The sequence below is a fragment of the Capricornis sumatraensis genome, chromosome 15 (assembly GCF_032405125.1).
Source record: "Capricornis sumatraensis isolate serow.1 chromosome 15, serow.2, whole genome shotgun sequence".
In the NCBI taxonomy this organism is placed as follows: Eukaryota; Metazoa; Chordata; class Mammalia; order Artiodactyla; family Bovidae; genus Capricornis; species Capricornis sumatraensis.
The window spans coordinates 55,436,143-55,462,566 of record NC_091083.1 but is presented as its reverse complement, the minus strand read 5'-3'; the positions used below and the strand labels follow the sequence as shown (position 1 = coordinate 55,462,566).

General features: G+C 46.4%; 1 protein-coding gene across 3 annotated transcripts; it reads left to right on the top strand.

The window, feature by feature from the left end:
• The first annotated feature begins 20 nt into the window (after positions 1-20).
• VPS16 (VPS16 core subunit of CORVET and HOPS complexes) lies at positions 21-26,424 on the top strand. 3 transcript variants are annotated; one of them, XR_011145929.1, is made up of 24 exons: positions 21-141; positions 19,906-19,994; positions 20,248-20,345; positions 20,433-20,561; positions 20,642-20,786; positions 20,911-21,026; positions 21,127-21,249; positions 21,377-21,432; positions 21,787-21,876; positions 21,965-22,059; positions 22,213-22,289; positions 22,719-22,850; positions 22,936-23,063; positions 23,195-23,230; positions 23,423-23,531; positions 23,693-23,827; positions 23,923-24,031; positions 24,122-24,219; positions 24,299-24,406; positions 24,718-24,795; positions 24,889-25,058; positions 25,140-25,241; positions 25,978-26,081; positions 26,195-26,321. XR_011145929.1 is itself a non-coding variant. In XM_068986987.1 (24 exons), exons 1-24 carry the CDS (start codon positions 89-91, stop codon positions 26,337-26,339), a joined length of 2,520 nt encoding a protein of 839 aa, XP_068843088.1. In that variant the 5' UTR covers positions 21-88; the 3' UTR covers positions 26,340-26,424. The 3 variants fall into 3 exon arrangements, 2 of the variants coding, with proteins under 2 accessions (XP_068843088.1, XP_068843089.1); XM_068986987.1 differs by having other exon boundaries at positions 25,140-25,236; positions 26,195-26,424; XM_068986988.1 differs by lacking the exons at positions 21,965-22,059; positions 22,213-22,289; positions 22,719-22,850; positions 22,936-23,063 and having other exon boundaries at positions 25,140-25,236; positions 26,195-26,424.

Genomic DNA, 26,424 nt, shown 5'->3' with positions numbered 1-26,424 from the left:
AAGCGGAAGTGCCTGCCTGGAGCCCAAGCTGGGAGGGTGTACCTGGCGCCGGCAAGCTGGCGCTGGCAAGCCGGCGCTTGTACCAGCCATGGACTGCTACACCGCGAACTGGAACCCACTCGGGGACTCTGCTTTTTACCGGTGAGCCGCCCAGGCCTCCTGCCCACGGCCTGGTTACCCCGCTAGCCCTCCGGCTCGAGCCTTCGGGCGGAGCCGGCGGCGCGCGACCCAGCTTCTACGGGCGGTGGGTCTGCCCCTCGCCGGCTCTCGCCCTGTATCTACCGCTTAACGCGCAGCCTCCTAGGGCCGGGCTTTCCGCTGCTGCGGAGAAGGAAAATGAGGCAAACCTGGTGGTCACACAAGTAGGGGCACAGCCCAGCTCAACCCCAGGGCTGTCACCCTCTGGAAGAACGCTCACATCACACTGTGGGTGGCCGCCCTCTGGAGACAGTGAGTGATTTATCTCTTGCCGGGAAGTGCTGCTGAAGTCAGACCATTGGATACTCCTGGGGGGCGGGGTTGCACTGCTTGCAGGTGACATTACTGACCAAGGCTAGGAGAAAGCGAACCGCCAATAAATCAGACGGCGCCCTGCTAAGGTCACCCCTCATGGGAGTTGTGGAGTCCTGAAACCACTAATCTTTCTAAATGTAGACTGGTCATATCATTACCCTAATTAGAATTTTTTGCAGTACTTGCCCTTATAAGATAAAGTACAAACTCCTTATGTTATATCTATAAACCGCCCCCATTTGTCTCTTCAGCTTCCTCAACTGTTACCCAAAGCTGTGTTCAGTTGGGCAGAACAAGAGCTCAAAACACCATGATGTTTCCTGGCTCCCTGTGTTTGCACTAGCCTGCAGTTCCTTTTGTGGGCACTGCCATTTCCCTCCTTACTTCATTGGAGAATTCTAGCTAATCCTTCTGGGCTTAGTTTAAGGGATTTTTCTGAAACCTTCCCTGATCCAGTCCCAATAGAGTGACTTTCAGCTGACTTTCCTTTGGGTCTCAGTGCTAAGGTTGTTACTTACGACACATTAGGGCAATATTTGTATAGGTTTCTTCTGCTAAACCAAATTCCTTGAGGGCTGAGTGCATATTTCTTGCATCCCTTTATCCCTATTATGTATTTAGAATAGTGCCTGCTATGTGCGTGCATGCTGAGTTGCTTCAGTTGTGTCCAACTCTTTGTGGACTGTAGCCTGTCCGGCTTCTCTATCATGGGTTCTCCAGGCAAGAATACTGGAGTGGATTGCCATGCCCTTCTCCAGGGGATCTTCCCAATCCAGGGATTGAACCCTTGTCTTCTGTGTCTCCTGCTTCAGCAGGCAGGTTCTTTACCATTAGTGCCATAAAGTTTTTTAAAAAAATATTTTGTTGATTGCAACCGAAGATCACAAAGAAATCACCATTGGAGTCATTTCAATAGAAGACAGCTGTTCATGCTAGTGAAACTATATACCATTGCTATTCACATACTAAAACTTTTCAGTGTAATTTTTGATGCATAAAATGTCAGCTCTTAACACTTCTGAAATGGACAAATGCCTTGATGCAATTTTTAGAGAGCTGTTGCATTTGTCTTTTGTTTCTAATTCTTATTAATATGCCTTATATTTTTAGAATGCCTTATAAACATTCACAATATGTACATTGTGAAAAAAATGGCAAAAATTTAGTGTGAAGTCAGTAGGAAATAGCAGTGATTTAAACTATTTTTGTGGAGAAGGGATGTCACTTGACATGGGTTGCCATGTAATTTAGTGTTTACAACACAGAATATACTTTTAAAAGTATTGATTTGTATTACTTTTGAAAATATGTGTTGCATACATAGGCTTGTTACAGTACTGAAAATGATGACCTCATTACCATAGAACTTCTGTTTATCATATGAAGTCTTAGCTTTGTTTATACACTAATAAAGTTTTAAATGAGTGTAAGTGTTGAGTGCATGCTATAGACATGACCACTGTTGCTAGCCTACCCTGTACTTGCAGAAAGGAGTAAAAGTGTTAGCCCTGCTATAGAAGATGTATTATTCTTGGTAATGGGTATTGAGCCTTTGTGTGCTAGATAGACAGACAGAAGTGTGCTCAGTCACGTCAGACTCTTTGGGCACCCCATGGACTGTAACCCACCAGGCTTCTCTGTCCATGGAATTTTCCAGTCAAGAATACTGGAATGGGTTGCCATTTCCTACCCCAGGGGATCTTCCTGATCCAGGGATCGAACCTTGGGTATATCTCTTGCATATCCTCCATTTGCAGGTGGAGTCTTTACCACTGTGCCACCTGGGAAACCCTTACAGGTTCTCTGCCAGAGTAAACAAAAATTTAGTTTAAAGTTTAGGTGCAGATACTTGGTTTTATTTGTATTTGTGCATAGTCTTATGCCAGGACTTAAATAAATGTTCAGATAAGTGAATGAATGATAAACAGCTGTCACACATTTCAAGTTCTGTCTACAGGATAGGATTCTTTTGCATTGGAAGTGGTGTTCTGGAAAAATGACTAATTTGGGAGGGCAAGAAGAGGGAATGGTGTTGATTCTTGTGAGGCTCCAGAATTTTAGCCACTTTTATCCTAAAAACCCAGTTTGGCATAATACCATTAAATAATTTTGCCCAACGTATATTGGGTCAATAAAAAGACATGGTTCCTTTCTGCCCTCAGATCTTACAGCCAGCATGGAGACAGCTGGTAACTGCTAATCATTCTATTACATGGGGCTTCCCTGGTGGCACAGTCAGTAAAGAATCTGCCTGTGATACAGGAGACCAGGGTTCAATCCTTGAGTCAGAAAGATCCGCTGGAGAAAGAAAGGGCAACCCACTCCAGTGTCTTGCCTAGAAAGTCCCATGGACAGAAGACCATGGCGGGCAACCGTCTATGGGGTCACAAAAGTTGGACATGACTTAGCAGCTAAGCCACTACCACCAATGACTCTATTTGGGCTTCCCTCGTGGCTCAGTGGTAAAGAATCCACCTGCAATGCAGGACACACGGGTTTGATCCCTGGGTTGGAAAGATCCCCTGGAAGAGGAAATGGCAACCCACCGTAGTATTCTTGCCTGGAGAATCCCATGGACAGAGGAGCCTGGTGGGCTTCGGTACATTGGGCCGAAAAAAGCTGGGCACTACTGACCACATGAATGACTCGGTTTGTTTGATCATGAGCACTGAGGTTGGGGCTTCCCTGGTGGCTCAGATACAAAGAGTCTGCCTGTAATGTGGGAGACCCGGGTTCAGTCCCTGGGTAGGGAAAATCCACTAAAGAAGGGAATGGTTACCCACTCCACTATTCTTGCCTGGAGGATTCCATGGACAGAGGAGCCCGACAAGCTAGAGCCCATATCGTCACAAAGAGTCAGACATGACTGACTTAACATTTTTTCACACTTTTCACTGAGGTTAAAGATTTTGTAGGACCGTCAGAAAGCATATAACAGTTTGGTAAGTGAGAGGTAAAGAGGACTTCTGAAGTAGACAATTCCCCATCCAGAAGATAGGAAGATTTAAATGCAGGGAATGGGATCCAAGAATATATACAAAGGTCCTGACGAGGAAGAGACAGGGACACTCTCAATGACCTAAATAGAGCCAGTGTGGCTGCAGTGTCATACTGTTGCTTTTGTCCTTTGTTTCTAATTCTTATTAATATGCCTGTACATTGTGAAAAAAATTGCCAAAATTTTAAGTCAGTGAAGTCAGTGGGAAATAACAGTGATTTAAACTATTTTTGTGGAAAAGGGATATAACTTGACATGGGTTGCCATGTAATTTAGTGTTTTCAACACAACATATACTTTAAAAAATATTGACTTGTGTTACTTTTGAAAATATGTGTTTTTCAAAAGGCAAGGGGTGAGGACAAGAGACAGGTAAATGTCTTCTCCCAGCAGCCATACCTTGCAGGGCCTTTTAGACCATTTTTATTTGAAGAACGATGGGAAGCCTAAATGAAAGGATTAATGTGATTGAATTTGCCTCTGTGTGTGTGTGTGTGTGTGTGTGTGTGTGTGTGTTAAATTCATTCTGGAGGCAATGAGAGTGGGGGACAACTTGAAAGACGCAAGCAAGAATAGAGCCAAGGGAGACTAGGTTGTAGTCTTAGGTTAGGAGGCTCATGGACTAGACCAGGGAGAAGTTGATGGCGGTGAGCACCAGAGATGGAGAGAAGGGGGCCAGTCTGACAGATGGTAACGGCAGAAAGTTGAAGGAGACTGTGATGAGTTGCACTTGATAGGGAGGAGGAAGAGCAGTGAATCCAGGATGACTTAGATTTGAGTCTTAATGAGAAAGGAAGAGTGAATTTGTTGGGGAAGAGAATGAGCTTGGTACTGAATACCGTGTTTCAGGTACTTTAGAAACATCTATATGGTGAAAGAAAGGAGACTGAAGATACTACATTTCGTGCTCTTCATAGGAGAAAGGTTAGCTATTTTAGTAGGTTTTATGGGTTGGTATGTTTGTTTTGCATGTATAAACATGAACTGTTAAAAAAAAAACTGTGGTTAAATATACATAATATAAAATTTACTATCGTACTCATTATGAAGTATGATCTAGGAGTGTTAAGTATATTCACATTATTTTGTAGCCAATCTCCAGAACTTTCTCATCTTGCAAAATTGATTCATTAAATATTAACTCCTCATTCTCCCCTTGCCCCAGCCCTGGCAACCACCATTCTGTTTTGTGTTTCCATAAATTTGACTACTGTAGGTAGCTTGTATAAGTGAAATCATAACAGTATTTGCTTTCTTGTGGCTGGCTTATTTCATTTAGCATACTGTCATCGAGATTCATCCCTTTTGTAGAATGTATCAGAATTACCTTTTTAAGACTGAATAACATTCTAATGTATGTATACACCACATTTTATTCGTGCATTCATCTGTCAGTGGACACTTGGGTTGCTTCCGCCTTGTGGCTATTATGAATAATGCTGCTACGAACAATGGTGTGTGAATATCTCTTTGAGATCCTATTTTCACCCAGAAATGGAATTTCTGGATCATATGGTAATTCTGTGTTTAATATTTTGAGGAACTTTTCTACTGTTTTCCATGACAACTGCACCATTTTACATTTCCAGAAACAATGCACAAGGATACTGTAGTAGTATTTTTTTGTCTTTTAAATTATTTGTTTATTTTTGATATGCTAGGTCTTTGTTGCTGTGCATGGGCTTTCTCTAGTTGCAGCAAGCAGGGGCTGCTCTTTGTTGTGATGCACAGGCTTCTCAGTGCAGTGGCTTTTTTTGTGGCAGAGCACAGGTCTAGGGCCCTTGGGCTTAGTGTGGTTGTGATGCACAGGCTTAGTTGCTCTGTGGCTTGTGGAGCCTTCCCGGACCAGGGATCAAACCCACGTACCCTCCATTGGTAGATGGGTTCCTATCCCACTGGACCACTAGAAAAGTCCAGCAGTATTTCTTTTTAAGGCAGTCTGGAATTAAGGGGTTATAAAGAATCCATATACCTGCCAGTGTAGGAGACATGCTTCAATCGCTGGGTCAGGAAAATCCTCTGGAGAAGGAAATTGCAACCCACTCCAATATTCCCAGTATTTTGGGGAAATCCTATGGACACAGGAGCCTGGCAGGTTACAGTCCATGGCATTGCAAAGAGTCAGGCACAACTTAGCGACTGAACAACAACAAAGGTGGTCTTTCTTCAGGGCCTGGGCATTTTGGAATTGATGGAATATTCCCCATGCTAACCCTAATGTGTTTCTTCCTCCTCAGTGTTCTGATAGCCCAGCCTGGACAGGCTGGAGATCATCTGTTTTCACACAGCTCTTCTCTTACTGCAGTGAGTCATGCTTTTCCAGCAGTTCAGCTGCACTGCAGCAGGGATTTTATCAGTGCTTCATGGAGGGGCTGGGATTGAAACCTGCCCTGCTGACAAAGGTCGTCTAGTCACAGCTATGGTTTTTCCAGTAGTCATGTACAGATGTGAGAGTTGAACCATAAAGAAGGTTGAGTACTGAAGAATTGATGCTTTTGAACTGTGGTGTTGGAGAAGACTCTTGAGAGTCCTTTGGACTGCAAGGAGATCAAACCAGTCAATCCTAAAGGAAATCAACCCTGAATATTCATTGGAAAGACTGAAGCTGAAGCTCCAGTACTTTGGCCACCTGATGCAAAGAGCTGACTCACTGGAAAAGGCCTGATGCTGGGAAAGATTAAAGGCAAATGAGAAGGGGGCAGCAGAGGATGAGATGGTTAGATAGCATCACCAACTCAATGAACATGAATTTGAGCAAACTCTGGGAGATAGTGAAGGACAGGGAAGCCTGGCGTGCTGTATGTAGTCCATGGGGTCACAAAGAGTCAGACACGACATAGTGACTGAACAACAACAGGACCTGCTTTAGTGATTTTCTGGTATTCAAATCCAGGGTTCATTTACTACTACTATGGGACTTTCCATTTCAAGGACCTGCAGGTAGAAGAGAAATATGTAGCTGGCCTTCCTCACTGAAGATATGACCTATCCTTACAAAGTTCTCACTTCTAGACTTTTCTGAGATGCTGTTCTCTCTGCTGCTCTCAGTGTGCCCATCTGTACCCCATGCCAACCTTGTGGCATAGCTTGAGTCACCTCACTGTCCCTGAGAAGCCTTCTTTACCTTGAAGGCTTGAGGGGGTGGCCTGTACTTTGTTGCTCTTCGCTCCCTGAGCCTTACTCCTGTACCCCTGCACCTCTTTCCCGCTCCAGTCTATGTCGATGCTAATGTCCTAGACTGCCACTGAAGGCTCCTTGATCCCTCCTCCCAATTGCTGACTTTACCTTGTGCTTCCCAGAGAGCTGGAAGTGATGGCCTAGAAGGGCCTAGGCTTCCCTGACAAAGTCTGCCTGTTGTGTTCCCAGCCTGCTGAGGAGATACGCCCCCACTTCCCTGTCCTCTGAGAAACCATGCGCCGTCTACCCACTCTCATGTCACCTCAGGTTTCTCTAGCCATTCTTGCATAGGACTCCCTGGTGCTGCTGCATGTAGCTTCCTAGGGCAGATCTCTGTTGTCTCTGGCATGAGTCCTTTGAATCTGATCTGTATTTTAATAAGCAGCCAGGTGTTTTTCAGTGTAGAAGACCTCTATATTGTTTTCCACCATCCCTACCCACAAGGGCTCACTATCAGATCTCAACTACTATATTCAGATCTCCCTAGCCTAACAGAAGTTCCCTATTCAAAAAATCAACAAATCCCTTTTTACCTCACAAAGGGTCTGGAAACTGCCATCTATACTCACTTCCATCTTCTCTCTTCCCACCAACCACTCACTCAGATAATCACGATGGTGTGATCACTCATCTAGAGCCAGACATCCTGGAATGTGAAGTCAAGTGGGGCTTAGGAAGCATCACTATGAACAAAGCTAGTGGAGGTGATGGAATTCCAGTTGAGCTATTTTAAATCCTAAAAGACAATGCTGTGAAAGTGCTGTACTCAGTATGCCAGCAAATTTGGAAAACTCAGCAGTGGCCACAGGACTGGAAAAGGTCAGTTTTCATTTCAATCCCTAAGAAAGGCAATGCCAAAGAATGCTCAAACTACTGCACAATTACATTTATCGCACATGCTAGTAAAGTAATGCTCAAAATTCTCTAAGCCAGGCTTCAACAGTACATGAACTATGAACTTCCAGATGTTCAAGCTGGTTTTAGAAAAGGCAGAGGAACCAGAGATCAAATTGCCAACATCCACTGGATCATCAAAAAAGCAAAAGAGTTCCAGAAAAACATCTGTTTCTGGTTTATTGACTATGCCAAAGCCTTTGACTGTGTGGATCACCACAAACTGTGGAAAATTCTGAAAGAGATGGGAATCCCAGACCACCTGACCTGCCTCTTGAGAAACCTAGATGCAGGTCAGGAAGCAACAGTTAGAACTGGACATGGAACAACAGACTGGTTCCAAATAGGAGAAGGAGTACGTCAAGGCTGTATATTGTCACCCTGCTTATTTAACTTCTATGCAGAGTACATCATGAGAAACGCTGGGCTAGATGAAGCACAAGCTGGAATCAAGATTGCCAGGAGAAATATGAATAACCTCAGATATGCAGATGATACCACCCTTATGGCAGAAAGTGAAGAATTAAAGAGCCTCTTGATGAAAGTGAAAGAGAAGAGTGAAAAAGTTGCCTTACAGTTCAGTATTCAGAAAACTAAGATCATGGCATCTGGTCCATGGGAAATAGATGGGGAAACAGTGGAAACAGTGTCAGACTTTATTTTTTGGGCTCCAAAATCACTGCAGATGGTGACTGCAGCCATGAAATTAAAAGACGCTTACTCTTTGGCAGAAAAGTTATGACCAACCTAGACAGCATATTGAAAAGCAGAGACATTACTTTGCCAACAAAGGTCCGTCTAGTCAAGGCTATGTTTTTCCAGTAGTCATGTATGGATGTGAGAGTTGGATTATAAAGAAAGCTGATTGGTGAAGAATTGATGTTTTTGAACTGTGGTGTTAGAGAAGACTCCTGAGAGTCCCTTGGACTGCAAGAAGATCAAACTAGTCCATCCTAAAGGAAATCAGTCCTGAATATTCATTGGAAAGACTGATGCTGAAACTCCAATACTTTGGCCACCTGATGCGAAGAACTGACTCATTGGAAAAGTCCCTGATGCTGGGAAAGATTAAAGGCAGGAGGAGAGGGAACAAGAGAGGGTGTGATGGTTGGATGGCATCACTAACCTGGTGGACATGAGTTTGAGTAAGCTCCGGGAGTTGGTGATGGACAAGGAAGCCTAGCATGCTGCAGTCCATGGGGCTGCAAAGAGTTGGACACGACTGAGTGACTGAACTGAACTGACCTGTGCGGTGTTCATGCTGCATCACAGCCATAGGCCATTGTATCAGGTTGTCTGTTACGAGGGAAGGGAAGTTGAGATTGACAAGTGTTCTGAGGCTGATGGCCTCATCCTCCACCGTATATTCGTGCTTCCCCCTTGTGACAAGCAAGTGGTCTGTGGAATGTGACACTGGTAATATTTCTATGATTCTGGTTAGGAGATACCATACAGTGACTAAATAGGGGAAGTTTAACATAAAGAACTATTAAACTATGATAGCAAAGTAGCTATAAGGTAAAACTGTCCTTTCCTGGGGGCTGAGAATAAAGGAAGGAAAATTTGGAAGGGGAGTACCCTCCCCAAGCAAGGTTCTGACCTTGCTGGAGAAGGTATGGTTGCAGGTCACTGAATGGTGGGAGAGTTGCTGGTTTGCTGGGCCGGAGCTGATCCACAGTCACTGGATAAGCAGGAGGCAGCCCTCTTGGGCATACATAGGGTGCAGGTGAGCCATAGCTGGTGGCCAGGTTCAGGGCCTTGCACAGGGAGCATCAGGCTGAGCAGGAGACCTGGAGCATCAGGCTGAGCAGGAGACCTAGAGCATGCAGTATCTTGTGGCGAGAACCACAGGAAGGTAGATGGCCAGTCCAGGCCGAGGTTGTGAGGGGTTGTGTGCTCTGGGTGCATGGTTGGGTCAGAGTGTCCCCAGATACCCTCATGCCCACACTGCTGACTGATCTTGCAGCTGCTGGAAACAGCCAAAGACTCCGTTCCTCCTACAAAGACCCTTTTCTACAAGGCCAGCTACTGAGAAAGCTTAACATCTCGCTCGCTGTGGAGCACATATTGAACGATGAATTTGGCTCTGGGAGGTAATAAATTGATAACTAGCAGGGTCCTTTCTCTGGCCGGTCAGCTTCAACAAGCACCCTCTACAGACTTTTCAACTCCCTCACAGTAACCAAACAGCTCTGTATTTCTGCTTCACAGGATACTACCATCCTTCTTATTAGTATACTACTCTTTCTCCAAATGAGGAGACATACAGTCTTAAGTCATAAATCACTATATTAGTTACTCCTCAAAATGAGTTACAGTATTACTGGATATTCTGTTACCTAAAAGTTGAATTTAAAAATTAACCTTCAATAATTTGTGTATAAAATAAAAATGGCAAGGAGAGAAGATAACGGCTAGTATATGCCTATAAACACAAGCACATAACAAGCACAGAGAAAATGCACGAAGTGGCTACAGTCTGCATTTCTGTAGCTGTTCACAAGATCATAGTTAATACCTATGGCTTCCTTCTTCAACTGCCCATCACCTACTTCCTTTGCCCTCAGCCAGAACCATCACTGCTCTGTTCTTTACATAGTGAAGTGACCCAAACCTCAGTCATTCTGCTTTTTTTTGATTGCTGAGGTTTTTCATTAACCTTTCCCGTTAGACATGGAAGTGCCAAGAGGTGCCCCAGAAGTTCCCCTGGATTTTAGACAAAGTCCTCATTGCCTCCATTATGTAGTAGCAACTTGATTTCCCCTTGGCCCTCAGGATATTACTTCAGCCAGTGGATTAACCCCATTTTCTTGCCTGTTCCTTCAGTGGCATAAGGAGCCCCAAATGGCAAGGTAGCACTCTTACCTTCCAATTCAGTGAAGCCATTGTTTTTATCCCCTGGTGGAAACATTCTTCCCTTGACGACTAAGCTTTACAAATCAATAGGTCTCAAAGTTAGTGAAACTGGAAGCAATATTTTAAAATTGTATTTAAAAATTTTTTTAGCTACCCTGGGTCCGCATTGCTGTGTGCAGGCCTTCTCTAGTTGTGGTGCACAGGCTCAGTAGTTGAGGCTCTCAGTCTCTAGAGTGTGGGCTCAGTAGTTGTGGTGCCCGGGCTTAGTTGCCTCATGGAATGTGGACCAGGGATCAGACCCATGTTCCCTTCATGGAGGGGCGGATTCTTAACCACTGGACCGGGAAGTCCTAGAAGCAGTATTTTAATAAGAGAGTCATTAGGTTTGTAATAATGAGAGAAGCCACTCCCACTTTCACCCCTTGACTCCCAGTCCCCCATATTGTCTGTCAAGTTAATCCCATGTAATGGTCTTTGATGCAAAGCCTAGACTTGCATCCTGTAAGACAGAGCCCCATATTTGTAGGTTACTGTCTCCTAGTTGGTCCTATAACTGAGTCATCAGTACATTTAGACCAGCCACTTCTGGGTAATGGGATGTAAGGTAAGGCTAGTTGATTCCATGTACCTAAGCCCACTGCTGCAATCCCTTTGTTATGCAATGAGATCCTTGATTATTGCAAGGCTTTGCAGACTGCTGCAGTGGTAGATGAGACATTCTTTAAGTACATAGATGGTGGAAGTTTGCTAGTGCAAAGGCATTACAGGTAAAGACAAATCTACATTCAGAATACATATTCCAGTGAAGACAGATCTTTGCCTCCTCTATGATGGAAGAAGTCCAGTGTAATCAACTCGTAGGCTTCTCCCCCAGGAACAGTGCTATATTGGGGCCATGTATTGATCTCTGCTCTTAGCTGATTACTCAGCTGCAATCCTGAGAATCCACCTACAATGCAAGAGACCTGGGTTTGATCCCTGGGTTGGGATGATCCCCTGGAGATGGGAAAGGCTACCCACTCCAGTATTCTGGCCTGGAGAATTTCATGGACTATACAGTCCATGGGGTCCCTAAGAGTTGGACATGACTGAGCTCTCACTTAGTTGATAACCACTTAGCAGTAGTGTTAGCCAGAGAAGGCAATGGCAACCCACTCCAGTACTCTTGCCTGGAAAATCCCATGGGCGGAGGAGCCTGGTAGGCTGCAGTCCATGGGGTTGCGAAGAGTTGGACACGACTGAGTGACTTCACTTTCACTTTTCACTTTCATGCATTGGAGAAGGAAATGGCAACCCACTCCAGTGTTCTTGCCTGGAAAATCCTAGGGGTGGGGGAGCCTGGTGGGCTGCCATCTTATAGAGTCGCACAGAGTTGGACACAACTGAAGTGACTTAGCAGCAGCAGCAGCAGCAGTAGTGTTAGCCAGGTCATCCGTGGAGAAGGAGGCTCCCAAGATCATCTGCCTCAAGTGAGGTCATCACAGCATTTTCAAGCAGAGGAAGGCTAGTCTCAACACAGGAGGGCAAGCTGCTTCCACTGGTGAGGAAGACCCACGATGACTCGGGGGGTTCAAGATTGTCAGCTTCCTCTGGGTCTAACCAGTTATCTTCCTTCCCTGTTTCAGGATTCCTTTCTTTTCTAATTAGTGCCTTAACTTTCACGTGAGAGATGGTGTGCTGGAGGATTTAACTGTTATTGTTTATTTAACTGTTATTGTTTAACAACCCATCCAATTAAACTGTCTTTGATTCTCAGCGGTAGCAGCTGTGTGACTACAAGAAATAAGAGATTCTTTTAGGCTGTTATCGAAGCTTTCTGCTTCTCAGACCATGACTTGAGCTGGAAGTTAATGGACCTAACCTTGTCATTTTCTTTTTGTAAATGTTCAAGTGCACTCAAAATAACTCATCCACACCATGGCCCTTATAATCATCATTACTGCCATACAATCAAGCACAGAAGTCATTCCCAAAGCATGTATTTGACTTGGCATTTTGCCACATTGAACTGCAGGTTTGATTAATTGTGATGCTGCTGCATGCAGTGGGTTACTATACTAACATCCGTTTCTCATCAGTAAGGAACACAGCACTGCACCCAGGCCTCAGCACGTGACCATACCAGTCTTCAAATCCCATCTTTAGAGTCTGGAAGATCCCCTGGAGAAGGAAATGGCAACCCACTCCAGTATTCTTGCCTGGAAAGTCCCATGGACAGGGGAGCCTGGCGGGCTACAGTCCATGGGGTTGCAAAGAGTCAGACACGACTTAGCAGCTAAACTGCCACCACTACCACTCCTGGGGCCACTCCCTGCACCAGTTAGTCTGGGCCCAGTGAGGAGATGTAAACTGGGAAATTTTAATAAATATAAGGGATTATTACACTGTGATAAAGATTAACTGTAGAATGTGAGAAAAGTTTATATGGTAGCTTAGGACTAAGGGAGAGTACTCAAGGAACAACAAACTTGGGAGGGAGGCCCTTCCCCAGCTGAACCCCAGTGAAAATGCAGGTGCAGGCCACTGGATGGCCATGAAGTTTACTAGTTTCCCTGGGCCAGAGCTTCCCTGATAGCTCATTTGGTAAAGAATCCACCTGCAATGCAGGAGACCCCAGTTCAATTCCTGGGTCAGGAAGGTCGTCTGGAGAAGGGATAGGCTACCCACTCCAGTATTCTTGGGCTTCCCTTGTGGCTCAGCTGATAAAGAATCCACCTGCAATGTGGGAGACCTGGGTTTTATCCCTGGGTTGGAAGATCCCTGGAGAAAAGAAAGGCTACCCACTCCAGTATTCTGGCCTGGAGAATTCCGTGGACTGCATCGTCTATTGGGTTGCAAAGAGTCAGACATGACTTTCACTTTTCACTTCACTGGGTCAGAGCTGGCCCATAGTTGATTGGCAAGCAAGAAGCAGCCCTCTGGGTTTCAGAGGGTAGGGGGGCACAGGAGAACTACAACTAGGGATCAGTGGTGTGGGTGTGTAGAGAGAGTTGGGGAGCTGATGCTGGTAGCCTGGAGCATACAGTATCTGTAAGGCAAGCCACAACTAGTGACTTGGGTGCATGGTTGTGCAGAGAGGGTCCGTGGAAATGCTCGAGGGCATGGGCAGGGGAACCAGTGGCCAGACATCGTGGCATGCAGAGGCAGTAGGCCCTGGTGGAGGCAAGAAGCCAGAAATGCTGTGTTTGTCCAGGGAGTCAGTCTGGGCGAGCCTTAGAGGTTGCTGCATGGCGGGGTCAGAGCATCACCAGATGTCCTCACATCCTGGCTGCTGCAGCTGCCTGGCTGGAATCAGAAGAGCCTGTTCCTCATGCAGTGTTCCTCCAGCGCCCTCTGCTGAGAAGGCTCAACATCATGCTCACTGTGAAGGAGAAATGCTTAAAAGAATACCATCTGTTAACCACAGAAAACATAATGGAAGGGAGCTGAGCATCAGTGAATTGATAACTGGCATGCTAGGTTTGTTTAAATATCTATCTTTCCATCAGATTTCATCTAAGGATTTTAGTAACAAAATGTCAGAAGAAATGCATATGTGGTATAAAAGTTCAAATAAATAACAAAAGTATATGGGTAAAGCAGTAAAGAATCTGCCTGCCTCTGTGGGAGATGTGGGTTTGATCCCCGGGTTGAGAAGATACCTGAAGAAGGAAATGGCAACCCACTCTAGTATTCTTGCCTGGAAAACTCTATGGACAGAAGAGCCTGGTGGACTATATCCCTGGGGTTGCAGAGTCAGATATGACCTAGTGATAAAGAGCAGATACAGCCTATATAGCCAAATTGTCCATCTCCTTATTCCCCTCCCCCATTTACCACCTTCTCCAGAGGTAACCACTGTCTCTCCACACTGCCTTAGTGTAGAGGCCTATGAGTTTTTCTTTGTATCGACACACATACACGTGAGTATATGTAAATATGCCTGTAAAAATGTGTGCTCACTTTTTTATTGCATAAGTGGATTCATGTTGTTCATACTACATTGTATTGTGTCTTTTTTTACTTAATATATTTTCAAGGTCACTTCATGTCAATATACACAGTCACTTTGTTAATGGGTGCAAAATATTCCCGAGAATGGGCATACAATAGTTTATTTAACCAGTCTTGTTTGAATGGGCATTTAAGGAGATTTTTTTTTCCAGGATTTGTTTTTTTGGAACTATTTTAAACAGTGCTGCAGTGTAGTCATACTTTTGTATACTTGTGCAAGTAGTTTTATAGGTTAGATTTTTGAAAAGAAATGGCTAAGTTGGAGTGTGTGCACATTTAAAAGTTGGATACGTAGAGCTTCGTTTTCTTCCATAAGGGTTGAACCATTTTACGCTCCCAATATGTGAGAAAGTTTTCATTTTTCCATACCTTCAGCAATATTGCATGTTATTTATTAACCTCTTAATTTTTGCTATTCAGATGGCCAAAACATCAAGATAACTTTTAAATTCATATTTACCTAGTTGTTAAGTATGTCTCTTCATATCCTTTGATTATTTTTCTGTTGTGTTCTTTCTGTTGATTTGTAAAGGAGATCTTCACATGTTCTCCATAATAACTCTTTGTTACAAATTTTCTCACTGTGGTCACTTGACTTTTATGTTTTAATTTTTATGGAGTCCTCATTTTATTTAACCTGTGTTCATTTCAAAGTGAAAGTGAAAGTTTCTCAGTTGTGTCCGACTCTTTGTGATCCCATGGACTATATAGTCCATGGAATTCTCCAGGCTAGAATATTGGAATGGGTAGCCTTTCCCTTCTCCAGGGGATCTTCCCAACCCAGGGATCGAACCCAGGTCTCCCATATTCCAGGTGAATTCTTTACCAGCTGAGCCACAAGGAAAGCATGTGTATTAATTTTTAACATACATATGTTAAAAGTTCATGTTATAAAGTCTATCAGTCTTTTCCTTTGTAATTTCTGGGTTTTGTTTCTTGTACTGAAAGAATTTTCCATAGTTCTCATTATGAAAATATCAGCTTTTATAGTCTCAAGTTTTTTATATTTCATTTTAAAATACTTTCACATAGTTATCATACAACCTTAGATCATTTTTCTTTTCATTTTCTTTTACAATTAATTAAGAGCCTTTTGTATTTTAAAGAACAGCAATCCTTTTTCACATGTGTTACATTTTTTCATTTTTTCCCCCTTCTCATAGTTTGTCTTCCTAGTTTGTTTTTGATAGATTTCTTCAGCATCTAAATTTTTTTTTGGCTGTGCCACATGGTATGTATGATCTTAGTTCCTCAACAAGGGCTGAATTGTGGAGTCTTAACCACTGAACTGCCAGGGAAGTCCCTATAAAAATTTTTTAATGTTAATTATTTTAATAAATAACTATGACTGTAGTTTAAAAGCTCAGTCTCATTACCATCTCTTCTCTTCTTCAACTGATTCCACCCCTTACCTGCAAGTAACCACTGTTATTAATTCTTAGAACCTTTTCCAGAGTCTTTTTTTTTCAAGTAGAAGTAAGTATAAATATTGTTTTTACGCCTTTTATACACAAGTATACAGAAGGTTTTAGGAGAAGGCAATGGCACCCAATCCAGTACTCTTGCCTGGAAAATCCCATGGACGGAGGAACCTGGTAGGCTGTAGTCCATGGGTTCGCTAAGAGTCAGACACAACTGAGCGACTTCATTTTGTCTTTTCACTTTCATGCATTGGAGAAGGAAATGGCAACCCACTCAAGTATTCTTGCCTGGAGAATCCCAAGGATGGGGGAGCCTGGTGGGCTACCGTCTATGGGGTGGCACAGAGTCAGACACGGCTGAAGCAACTTAGCAGCAGCAGCATACAGAAGGTCTTAAATTTTTATTTAGAAGCACTTGTTATTTCTCTTAGTGACTTCCAGACTTTATATCGTGTTTAGGAAATTTGTTTTCTACTTTGAGATTGTAAAAATAAACAAGATTTTGTTCTGATGTGGCTTTATTTTTTAACATTTAAATCTTGAATTTCATCTAGAAAATTTTATTATAGAGATTAAGTAATGAAATAGCATTTGTTGTGATTCTTCCTATATGGCCCATTGTCTCATTGCAAGTATCAATTTGCCCCAGTTTGAAATGTTATCTTTATCATTGGGATGGCCAAAAGGCACCTTCAGTCTTTTCTGTAAGATGGTTCTAGTAGCACTTAGTTGTCTTTAACTTCATTTGAAATAAGTTTGTTAGATTGTATTGTGACAGCTGTCATATCAGCATGCATGTTTTAAAAAAAACTTACCAAAATTGATGAATTTTTGTGTAACCATTTTAATACTGATCATGGAAGAAAAAGCAACATTTTCAGCATATTGTGCTTTATTATATCAAGAAAATATGAATGCATCTGAAACACACAAAAAAAGATTTGTACAACATTTGGAAATGGTGCTGTGATTAACTGAACATATCAAAAGTAGTTTGTGAAATTTTGAGCTGGAGATTTCTCACTGGATGATACTCCATGGTCCAGTAGACCAGTTGAAGTTGCTGGTGATCAAATCAAGACATTCATTGAGAATAATCAGTGTTACGCCACGAGGGAGATAGCCAACATATTCAAAATATCCAAATCAAGCATAGAAAATAATTTGCATCAGCTTGGGTATGTTTTGTTTTGGCTGCACTGGGTCTCAGTGGTGTTTCATTGCATCTTACGGAATCTTGTGTTGTGATGCATGGACTCTCTCATTGTGGTTCTCGGGCTCAGTTGCTCTGTGGCGTGGGAGATCTTAGTTCCCTCACCAGGGATCAAACCTGTGTCCCCTGCATTGCAAGGCAGATTCTTAACCACTGGACCACCGGGGAAGTCCCCAACTTGGTTACATTAATTGCTTTCATGTTTGGGTTCCGATAAGTTAATTGAAGAAAAACCTTCTTGACCATATTTCCACATGTGATTCTCTACTGAAATTTAATGAAGATGTTCCATTTTTAAAACAAATTGTGACAGATGATGAAAATTGGATACTCTGTAATGATGTAGAACAGAAGTGATCATGTGGCAAGCAAAATGAACCATCACCAACTACACCAAAGGCTGGTCTTCATCTAAAGAAGGTGATTGTGTATTTGGCGGATTGGAAGGGAGTCCTTTATTACAGGTTCCTTCCAGAAAAATGATTAATTCCAAGTACTGCTCCCAGTTAGACCAACACTGACAAAAAGCGTCTGGAATTAGTCAATAGGAAACACATAATCTTCTGTCAAGATAACACAAGACCATGTATTTCTTTGATGACCAGGCAAAAACTATAACAACTTGGTGGGAAGTTCTGAGGCATCCGCTGTATTCAGCAGACGTTGCACCTTTGGATGTCCATTTATTTTGATCTTTACAGAATTCTCTTAGTGGGAAAAAATTTCAATTCCTTGGAAGGTAAAGGTCGCCTGGAAGAGTTCTTTAGTCAAAGAGATAAGTTTTGGGAAGGACTTCCCTGGTGGTGCAGTGGATAAGAATCCGCCTGCCAGTGTAGGAGACACGGGTTTGATCCCTGTTCTGGGTAGATCCCACATGCCTTGGAGCAGCCAAACCTGTGTGCCACAACCGCAGAGCCCACTCTCTCCGGCCTGCGAGCCACACCTACTGAGCCCCTGTGCTGCAGCTGCTGAAGCCCGCTCTCCTAGAACCAGTGCTCCCCAGGACAGGAGCAGCCCACCAGGCACTGCAGCAGAGTAGCCCCTGCTCACTGCAGCTGGAGAAAGCGCACATGTAGCGACAAATGCCTCCCACTGCCAAAAATAATAAATAAATCTTTAAAGTTTCGGGAAGATGAAATTATGAAGCTACCTGTAAAATGGGAGAAGGTAGTGGAACAAAATGGTAAATACACTGTTCAATAAAGTTGTTAGTGAAATTGAAAATTGTGTTTTTTATTTTTATTTAAAAAGCCAAAGGAACATTTTGGCCAACTCAGTACAACCTCTATCTAGTCTCCGGTCTTTTTCTGAACTGTCTTCTCTTCCACTGATCTGTTTGCTTATTCCTGTGCCAAAACAAGTTTTAATTAACCTTGGCTTTTAAGTGTATTTGGTATCTGATATATATCTGTTTTCATATTTTCAAATATTCTTAAATATTTTCTCTTTCAGATGATCTTCCTCCTCCACCCCTCAAATGAACTATCGAATCAGTTTGTGCTGCCCTACCCACCAAAAAGTTGGGCTGATTTTTATTGGAATTCTTACCCATCTATAGATCCTTTAGAATATTTCCCCATGTCTTCTCTATCCTTGAGTAAAGAAATTTGATTTTGCTAAAAAATTTTATTAGGCTTATTAGATATCTAATAGTTTTATTGATATCACAGTCAGGATCTTTTAAAAAGTTATGTTTCTAATTAGTTCTTGCTGTGGTATGGAAAACTCATTGGTATAGAAAATATGTTGATTTTGGTTCATTATTTACTGAGCTCTTTCTTTCATTGTTTCATAGACTGCTTTGGATTTTCTAAGTAGGTAGTCTAATCATTTGTATTGATAAATAGCAATCTCTTTCTTTCTTCAAAATGGAAACCTGTTTCTTTTTTTTTTTTTCCTCTTATTTTGGCTAGAAAACCATTTTTCTCCTGAATTATTTTGGCTAGAATTCCAAGAAGAATGTCAATAGAGGTGATAGAGCCTCTCTCACCTTCTGAGATGACCCCACTCTCTGTCTGTGGAGTGTGTTGCTTTTTAAATAAATCCGATTCTTACCTATCCTAAAATAGAGAGACGATGGGCATCTTCCTGGTCTTTAATGGGAAGGCTCCTGAAATGATCCTAGGTGAAATACCTTGCTTCTTGAACTTTGTCTTCTCTTGTATTCTGGAGGAGTGTCCACTCCTTCTCTGTACCCTTTTCCTGCCTCCAACCATCTAATTATGGTGTTCCTCAAGCCTCCTCCTACATGCAGCACATGTCTCGGTGATCCATATACATTTCAGATTGCAGTCATCTTGTGGCAGTTTGTAATTTTGGTTACCTCCTCTGAGTCAAGCATTCACAGATTGGCATCTGTAGCCCACAACTCTCGCAGCTCTGGGCTCACTAAGGAGCTCCTCTTGGATTTGTTTCAGGCAGTGTTCACTCAGTACCTCTAAAATTGAATTAATTATCAACAGGCTGGAGCCCTGGGTATAAGGCCCATAGCCAGATTCAGTGTTAAGAACCAGAAATAGAAGAAAGTCTGCCTAAGCTGACAGGCCCTCCTGCAGGGTCTTATTTTCTGCCAATGGAGACCCAAGCCAACCGCCTCACCCTAGTCCCACCTCAGTCTGTGCTCTACGTAGTGGCCACATAGCCTGCCCTCCCAACACCCTCTGCTTCCTCGCCTGCTGTCCCTCGGATGTCCCTCGCAGTTTCTAGTCATCACCCTCCTCCTTTCCCCTGAGGGGACCTATGCAGCACAGTTGGAAGCATTAGGGGGCTCCTCTGGTGCTCACTCTGTGTGGATGCAAGGTCATGACGAGGCTGATCTCTGCTTGTCTCTGTGTGGCCAGGAAATATGAGCTGTATAGCATGGACTGGGACCTGAAGGAGGAACTGAGGGACTGCCTAGTGGCTGCTGCACCCTATGGCGGCCCCATTGGTAAGTCACCCCTCTGCCACTGCATGCTTAGCGACCATGGGATGAACTCAGGGTCCTTGTTTCCTGGGGGCCTTGCTGTTGAGTGGTTCTTGCTGACCTATGCTACCTACCCCCACCCCACCTTACTGAGATGTTTTTAATTGTGGTTCTCGTGAGGCCTGCCACATGTGGTGTGGGCCTTTGGAACTAGTTCATAGGCCTGCTTGGCCTGGGCCTGGGCAACTAGGACAGAAGGTTTCTTCTCAAACCACAGCACTGCTGAGGAACCCCTGGCGGAAGGAGAAGCCCGCCAGTGCCCGGCCTGTTCTTGAGATCTACTCAGCTTCCGGGGTACCCCTAGCCAGTCTGTTGGTGAGCACCCTGCCTTCCCTGGGGCTGGGGGCTTTACAGGGTTCTGCATCCTGAGGACAGCCTCTGGAGCCTCTCTCTCTTCTGCAGTGGAAGAGTGGGCCCGTGGTGTCCCTGGGCTGGTCAGCTGAGGAGGAGCTGCTCTGCGTGCAGGAAGACGGAGTTGTGCTGGTTTACGGGCTGCATGGTGACTTCCGGAGACACTTCAGCATGGGCAATGTAGGGGACCCTGGGGGCTGGGGAAAAGGGATGGAGTCTGGGACTCTCTCACTCCCTCAACCCACAACCCCTCTCTCCAGGAGGTGCTCCAGAACCGGGTTCTGGATGCCCGGATCTTCCATACTGAGTTTGGTTCTGGGGTGGCCATCCTCACAGGAGCCCACCGCTTCACCCTCAGTGCCAACGTGGGTGACCTCAAACTCCGCCGGATGCCAGAGGTGCCAGGTGAGCCCTGACACCCCTGGAGCAGCATTCACTGCCCACAGATGTGCCTTCTGTCCATGGGACCATCAGAGGCAGAAACTGTGGGCTTTGGGCAGTCTAAGGTGGTCCTTTTCCACGACCATAGGTCTGCAGAGTGCACCCTCATGCTGGACCACAGTGTGCCAGGACCGAGTGGCGCACATTCTCCTGGCTGTAGGGCCTGATCTTTACCTCCTGGACCATGCGGCCTGTTCTGCGGTGGTGAGGAGCCGGGGTTGGGAGTGAACCGGAGGGACTGGGGAAGCCAGTGGGAGATCCTGAAAAGTCAGTCAGTCTGGTGTTCCCCCTGGCCCTACCCCAGACACCCCCTGGCCTGGCCCCAGGAGTGAGCAGCTTCCTGCAGATGGCTGTGTCCTTCACCTACAGACACCTGGCGCTCTTCACAGACACAGGCTACATCTGGATGGGGACAGCATCTCTCAAGGTATAAGGCACATCTCTCAGGGCACTATGTCTTGTCTAGGAAAGGTGTGTGGGGCATAGGGGAAGGACTTTTCAACCAGACTGGTGATGGCTGGGATAGGGCCATGACATTCCCTGCACTCTTTCAGGAGAAGCTGTGTGAGTTCAACTGCAACATCCGGGCCCCCCCGAAGCAGATGGTCTGGTGAGGATGGGGGAGGGGTGTTGTTCTCATGGGAGTGGACATGCACATATCCTTGTCCCCTGGGACACATTGATTCATCCTATCTACTGACCAGAATAAGCAGAGCTCGAATCTTGTCTTCCCTGCTAGTGCACATTTGAGGGAAACCCCAGTTCCCGGTGGGCCCCAGGTGTGCCAGGAAGCTGATGGGCACAGGGAGAGAGGGAAGCAAATAAGTCAGCCAGAGAAGTAAGATAAAGGGCAGCAAGCCTGTGCAGAGTTCTCCAAGGCAAAGTGATATAGACAGTGATGTGGGAGACATGACTGTGGGCCAGGCATCCTGTGTATTAATCCCAGATGTGTGTGTGTGCACAGGTGTAGCCGTCCGCGCAGCAAGGAGAGGGCTGTTGTGGTGGCCTGGGAGAGGCGGCTGATGGTGGTGGGCGATGCACCTGAGAGCATCCAATATCCTTGGAGGGCTGCTGGGGGATAGGGGAGGGTGGCCTGCCCCGCCCCATCCCTGGTTACTCTCAGGAACCTTGACCACGCTCACGTTCGTGCTAGATGAGGACTCCTACCTGGTGCCTGAGCTGGATGGGGTCCGAATCTTTTCCCGCAGTACCCATGAGTTCCTGCATGAGGTCCCAGGTGAGCCCTCATAAGAGCACTGAGTGACCAGGACGGGGGCTCCTCAGCACCACAGCTGCCAGACCAGTGCCCCAGAGCAGAATCAGGGCACTGAGGCAGGGCTGAGGGTTTCCTTACCCCCCCTGTCTCCCACTCACCATTTTCCTTCCCCAGTGGCCAGTGAGGAGATCTTTAAAATAGCCTCAATGGCCCCTGGAGCGCTGTTGTTGGAGGCTCAGAAAGAATATGAGGTAAAGCCCTGGGCCTCTCCTGGGGCCCCAAGCCACTCGCCTTTCCCTTCCCCTAATTGACCCAGCCCCTGTTTCTGCAGCCAGTTGCTACTGTTCAAGACAGGGGTTCAGGAAGGACATGGGCTGATGCGGGCTGGGGTAGAGAGAGCTGGCTCAGTTGGACTGAAGGGACTCAGTGTCTTCTGTGTGGTGATAGGGAGGTGCAGGGAGCCCTTCCAGTCTAGTCACAAATCAGGGCTCTATTGGGAAATCTCAAGGCCTCATAGGCAACTGCGCTGATTGAGGGTGTGTGTGGACACCTTGGGTGGTGGGGCTGAGGGGATTTGGGCTCCGGCCAAACCTGCCACCACAGTCCAATGGGTTGGGAGCCAGACATAGAGGTGTTCTCGGTCATGACGCACAGTCCCTGGCACTTTCTCTCCACCCCAGAAAGAGAGCCAGAAGGCGGATGAGTACCTGCGGGAGATCCAGGAGCTGGGGCAGCTGCCCCAGGCTGTGCAGCAGTGCATCGAGGCTGCAGGACATGAGCACTGGCCAGATATGCAGAAGAGTCTGCTCAGGGTTGGCCTGGATGGCAGGGCTGGAGGGAGGGCAGGGTTTGGCTGGCAGAGAGGAAAGCCCTCCATTGCTCTCTGGCCCTTTTTAGGCGGCCTCCTTCGGAAAGTGTTTCCTGGACAGATTTCCACCTGACAGCTTTGTGCGCATGTGTCAGGACCTTCGTGTACTCAATGCCGTTCGGGACTATCACATCGGAATCCCTCTCACCTATAGCCAGTATCCTCAAGTGTGCTGACAGGGTGTTTACTTCCAGGGGTGGAAGGGCAAGGGGATGGAGATGTCACCTAGAGGTCCTTGGCAAATAGGACTTAATCTTCCAGCTGGATCCTTAACTAAATGAAATACAGATACAAGCAGCTCACTATCCAGGTGTTGCTAGACAGGTACAGCAAGCCCAAGGGTGCTGGGCGGAGGGCTGTAGGTGGACGGACATTACAGCCCTTGCTGTGCTCTTGTGATCACTGCTTGTGATCTGTTTCCTGGGATCAGGGAGGTTGGGGTTACAGACTGGGGCCACTCTGTCCTCTTTCTACCTTACTTTATCCCTTGTGCCCTTTACCTCCCTTGTCTGCCAGGCTTGTGTTGCGGAGGCTTTACCCCCTGGCCATTCAGATATGTGAGTACCTGCGGCTTCCTGAAGTGCAGGGCGTCAGCAGAATCCTGGCCCACTGGGCCTGCTACAAGGTGAGGATATAGAACAGAGTCCAAGGACAATTCAGGGTTTACCGGCCATGGTGAGGTGTAGGAAATAAGTGTAGAGCTGAAAGAGCAGGTCTTGATCAAGGCAGTGGGGGTTGGGTTTAAGGGGTGAGAGCCAGATTGGTGACACTTCCTTCCCTCTCCAGGTACAACAGAAGGATGTGTCTGACGAGGATGTTGCTCGGGCCATTAATCAGAAGCTGGGGGACACGCCTGGTGTCTCCTACTCTGACATTGCTGCACGAGCCTATGGCTGTGGCCGCACGGAGCTGGCCATCAAGGTGTGGGCGCTTAGCCCTCCCTAGATGCTCTGATGTGGGTGTTAGAGGCTCCCAGGCCAGCTCCTTCTCTCTGTGTCTTCCTCCTCGTCCCACAGCTGCTGGAATATGAGCCGCGCTCTGGGGAGCAAGTTCCCCTTCTCCTGAAGATGAAGAGGAGCAAACTGGCACTAAGCAAGGCCATCGAGAGTGGGGATACTGATCTGGGTGAGCAGGGTTTGGGTGAGGACGAGGCTGGGGACCCTGGGCTCAGTAAGGGGCTGGACTGGATCACCATCCCACCTTATCGTCCCACAGTGTTCACAGTCCTGCTGCACCTGAAGAATGAGCTGAACCGAGGAGATTTTTTCATGACGCTTCGGAACCAGCCTATGGCCTTAAGTTTGTACCGACAGGTGTGTGCAGGGGCAGGGTGGGGTGGAGCCTGCAGAGCCCCTGAGTTGGCTTTGCTGACTGCCCACCTGCTGTCCCCAGTTCTGTAAGCATCAGGAGCTGGAGACGCTGAAGGACCTTTACAACCAGGATGACAACCACCAGGAGCTGGGCAGCTTCCACATCCGAGCCAGCTACGCTGCAGAGGAGGTCTGAGGGCCACAGGGCAGGTGTGGCCCACAAACTGGGCCATTGGTCTGGCTTCTTCTCCAGGAGTCTAGGCCTTGAATGTGTCACACACCCCATTTCATCCTCATTGTGGAGGGAGAGCTTGAGAAGATGTGAGGCACACAAGTTGGTCCCAGAGGAGCTAGTCATTCCCATTAGGGACACCAGTGTAGTGCTCCCAGCAGGAAAAGCTGGCTCTGGTGACCCTAGGCACAGGGATGGGGAGAAAACTGCAGCATGAGTGGTGACGGCCGAGGTTCTCTGTGCTATGAGCTCCCTTTCGGCCTTTGCAGCGAATTGAGGGACGAGTCGCAGCTTTACAGACGGCAGCCGACGCCTTCTACAAGGCCAAGAATGAGTTTGCAGCCAAGGTTTGGCCCATTCTCTAAGAACCTCCTCTCCTCACTTCTCAGTCTTCCTTCCTTGTCACTCTCATCCCTGTCCCACCACATCCCTGTTCCCAGGCTACAGAGGATCAGATGCGGCTCCTACGGCTTCAGCGACGCCTAGAAGATGAGCTGGGGGGCCGGTTCTTAGACCTGTCTCTACATGACACAGTCACCACCCTCATTCTCAGTGGCCAAAACAAGCGCGCGGAGCAGCTGGCACGTGACTTTCGCATCCCTGACAAGAGGTAGATGAGGGCCGGATCTGCATGTGGGTCCTGGGACCCCCTACCCCTCCTGCAATGCCTCCATGCCCAGCTTTCCCACAGGCTCTGGTGGCTGAAGCTCACTGCCCTGGCAGATTTAGAAGACTGGGAGGAGCTAGAGAAGTTTTCTAAGAGCAAGAAATCACCCATTGGCTACCTGGTGAGGTGGGGCCCTCCCTCCAGCCCATCTCCAGTGAGGCAATGTTGGGGAGACAGCCAGGCTCCAATGGTCTATTCACCCATCTGCTCAGCAATCCTACAGAACCGGTGGGCACATTTCTGAGTCAGGCACAGGGGAGGATGGACCCAAGTCTGCCTGCAAATGTTGGAGGAAAGGAGACTGAACTGCTTTTCCCCAAGGAAGGCCACAGGGGACACTAGTGTCTGAAGGAAAGTCCTTTGGCGGGGAGGAAGGGGCATAGGGAGAGTACATTTGCAAAGCAGTGGAGGATGTTGAGCTGTTTGTTTTCTGTGGCAGGCAGTTCAGAGGTGTGGTAGGTTGATCAAATAAGGGCAGCCATAAACTGCCCAAAACTCAGGCCCTGGAAGATGGGAAATGCCTGCTGTGAGGGGTAACGGTGGATGGTGGACGCATAGAAATAATTGATCTCAAAGCTCTAATAGAGTTTGGGGTAGGTTTTCACCCAAAGAGTTTTGAGATCACAACTGTTGTATGTGTGTGGGATAGGAATCGGGGGGATTATATAGACAGAGGGGTATACAAGATACATTGGGATAATGTATCCTCTTGGCTTTGCTCATGGACAGAGGAGCTTTGAGAGCTATGGTCCATAGAGTCGCAAAGAAGCAGACACAACTGATGTGACTTCACACACAGGCTTTGCTCATAAGAGAGAATAGGAGGGCTTTACCTGGTGTCTTTCCACCTTCTTCTCCTAAGCCCTTTGTGGAGATCTGCATGAAGCAACACAATAAATATGAGGCCAAGAAGTATGCTTCCCGCGTGGGTCCTGAGCAGAAGGTCAAGGCCTTGCTCCTCGTTGGGTACGTCTGCTGAGAGCCCTGAGGTGCTGGGTGGCAGAGCCAGTGGGCTGAGGAGAGGCACGATTTGTGCCCTTGGGCAGCTTGACACTATCTCCCTCCTGCTCAAACTGCAGGGATGTGGCTCAGGCTGCAGATGTTGCCATTGAGCACCGGAATGAGGCGGAGATGAGCCTCGTATTGTCCCACTGCACCGGAGCCACAGATGGAGCCACGGCCGACAAGATTCAGCGGGCTCGGGCACAAGCCCAGAAGAAATGAGGAGTCTACCTGCTCATCTTCCTGAGCTCTGGACCTGTCAGAAGTGTCCCTGCTCATCTAGCTCTTCCCACAGAGCACAGCCTGA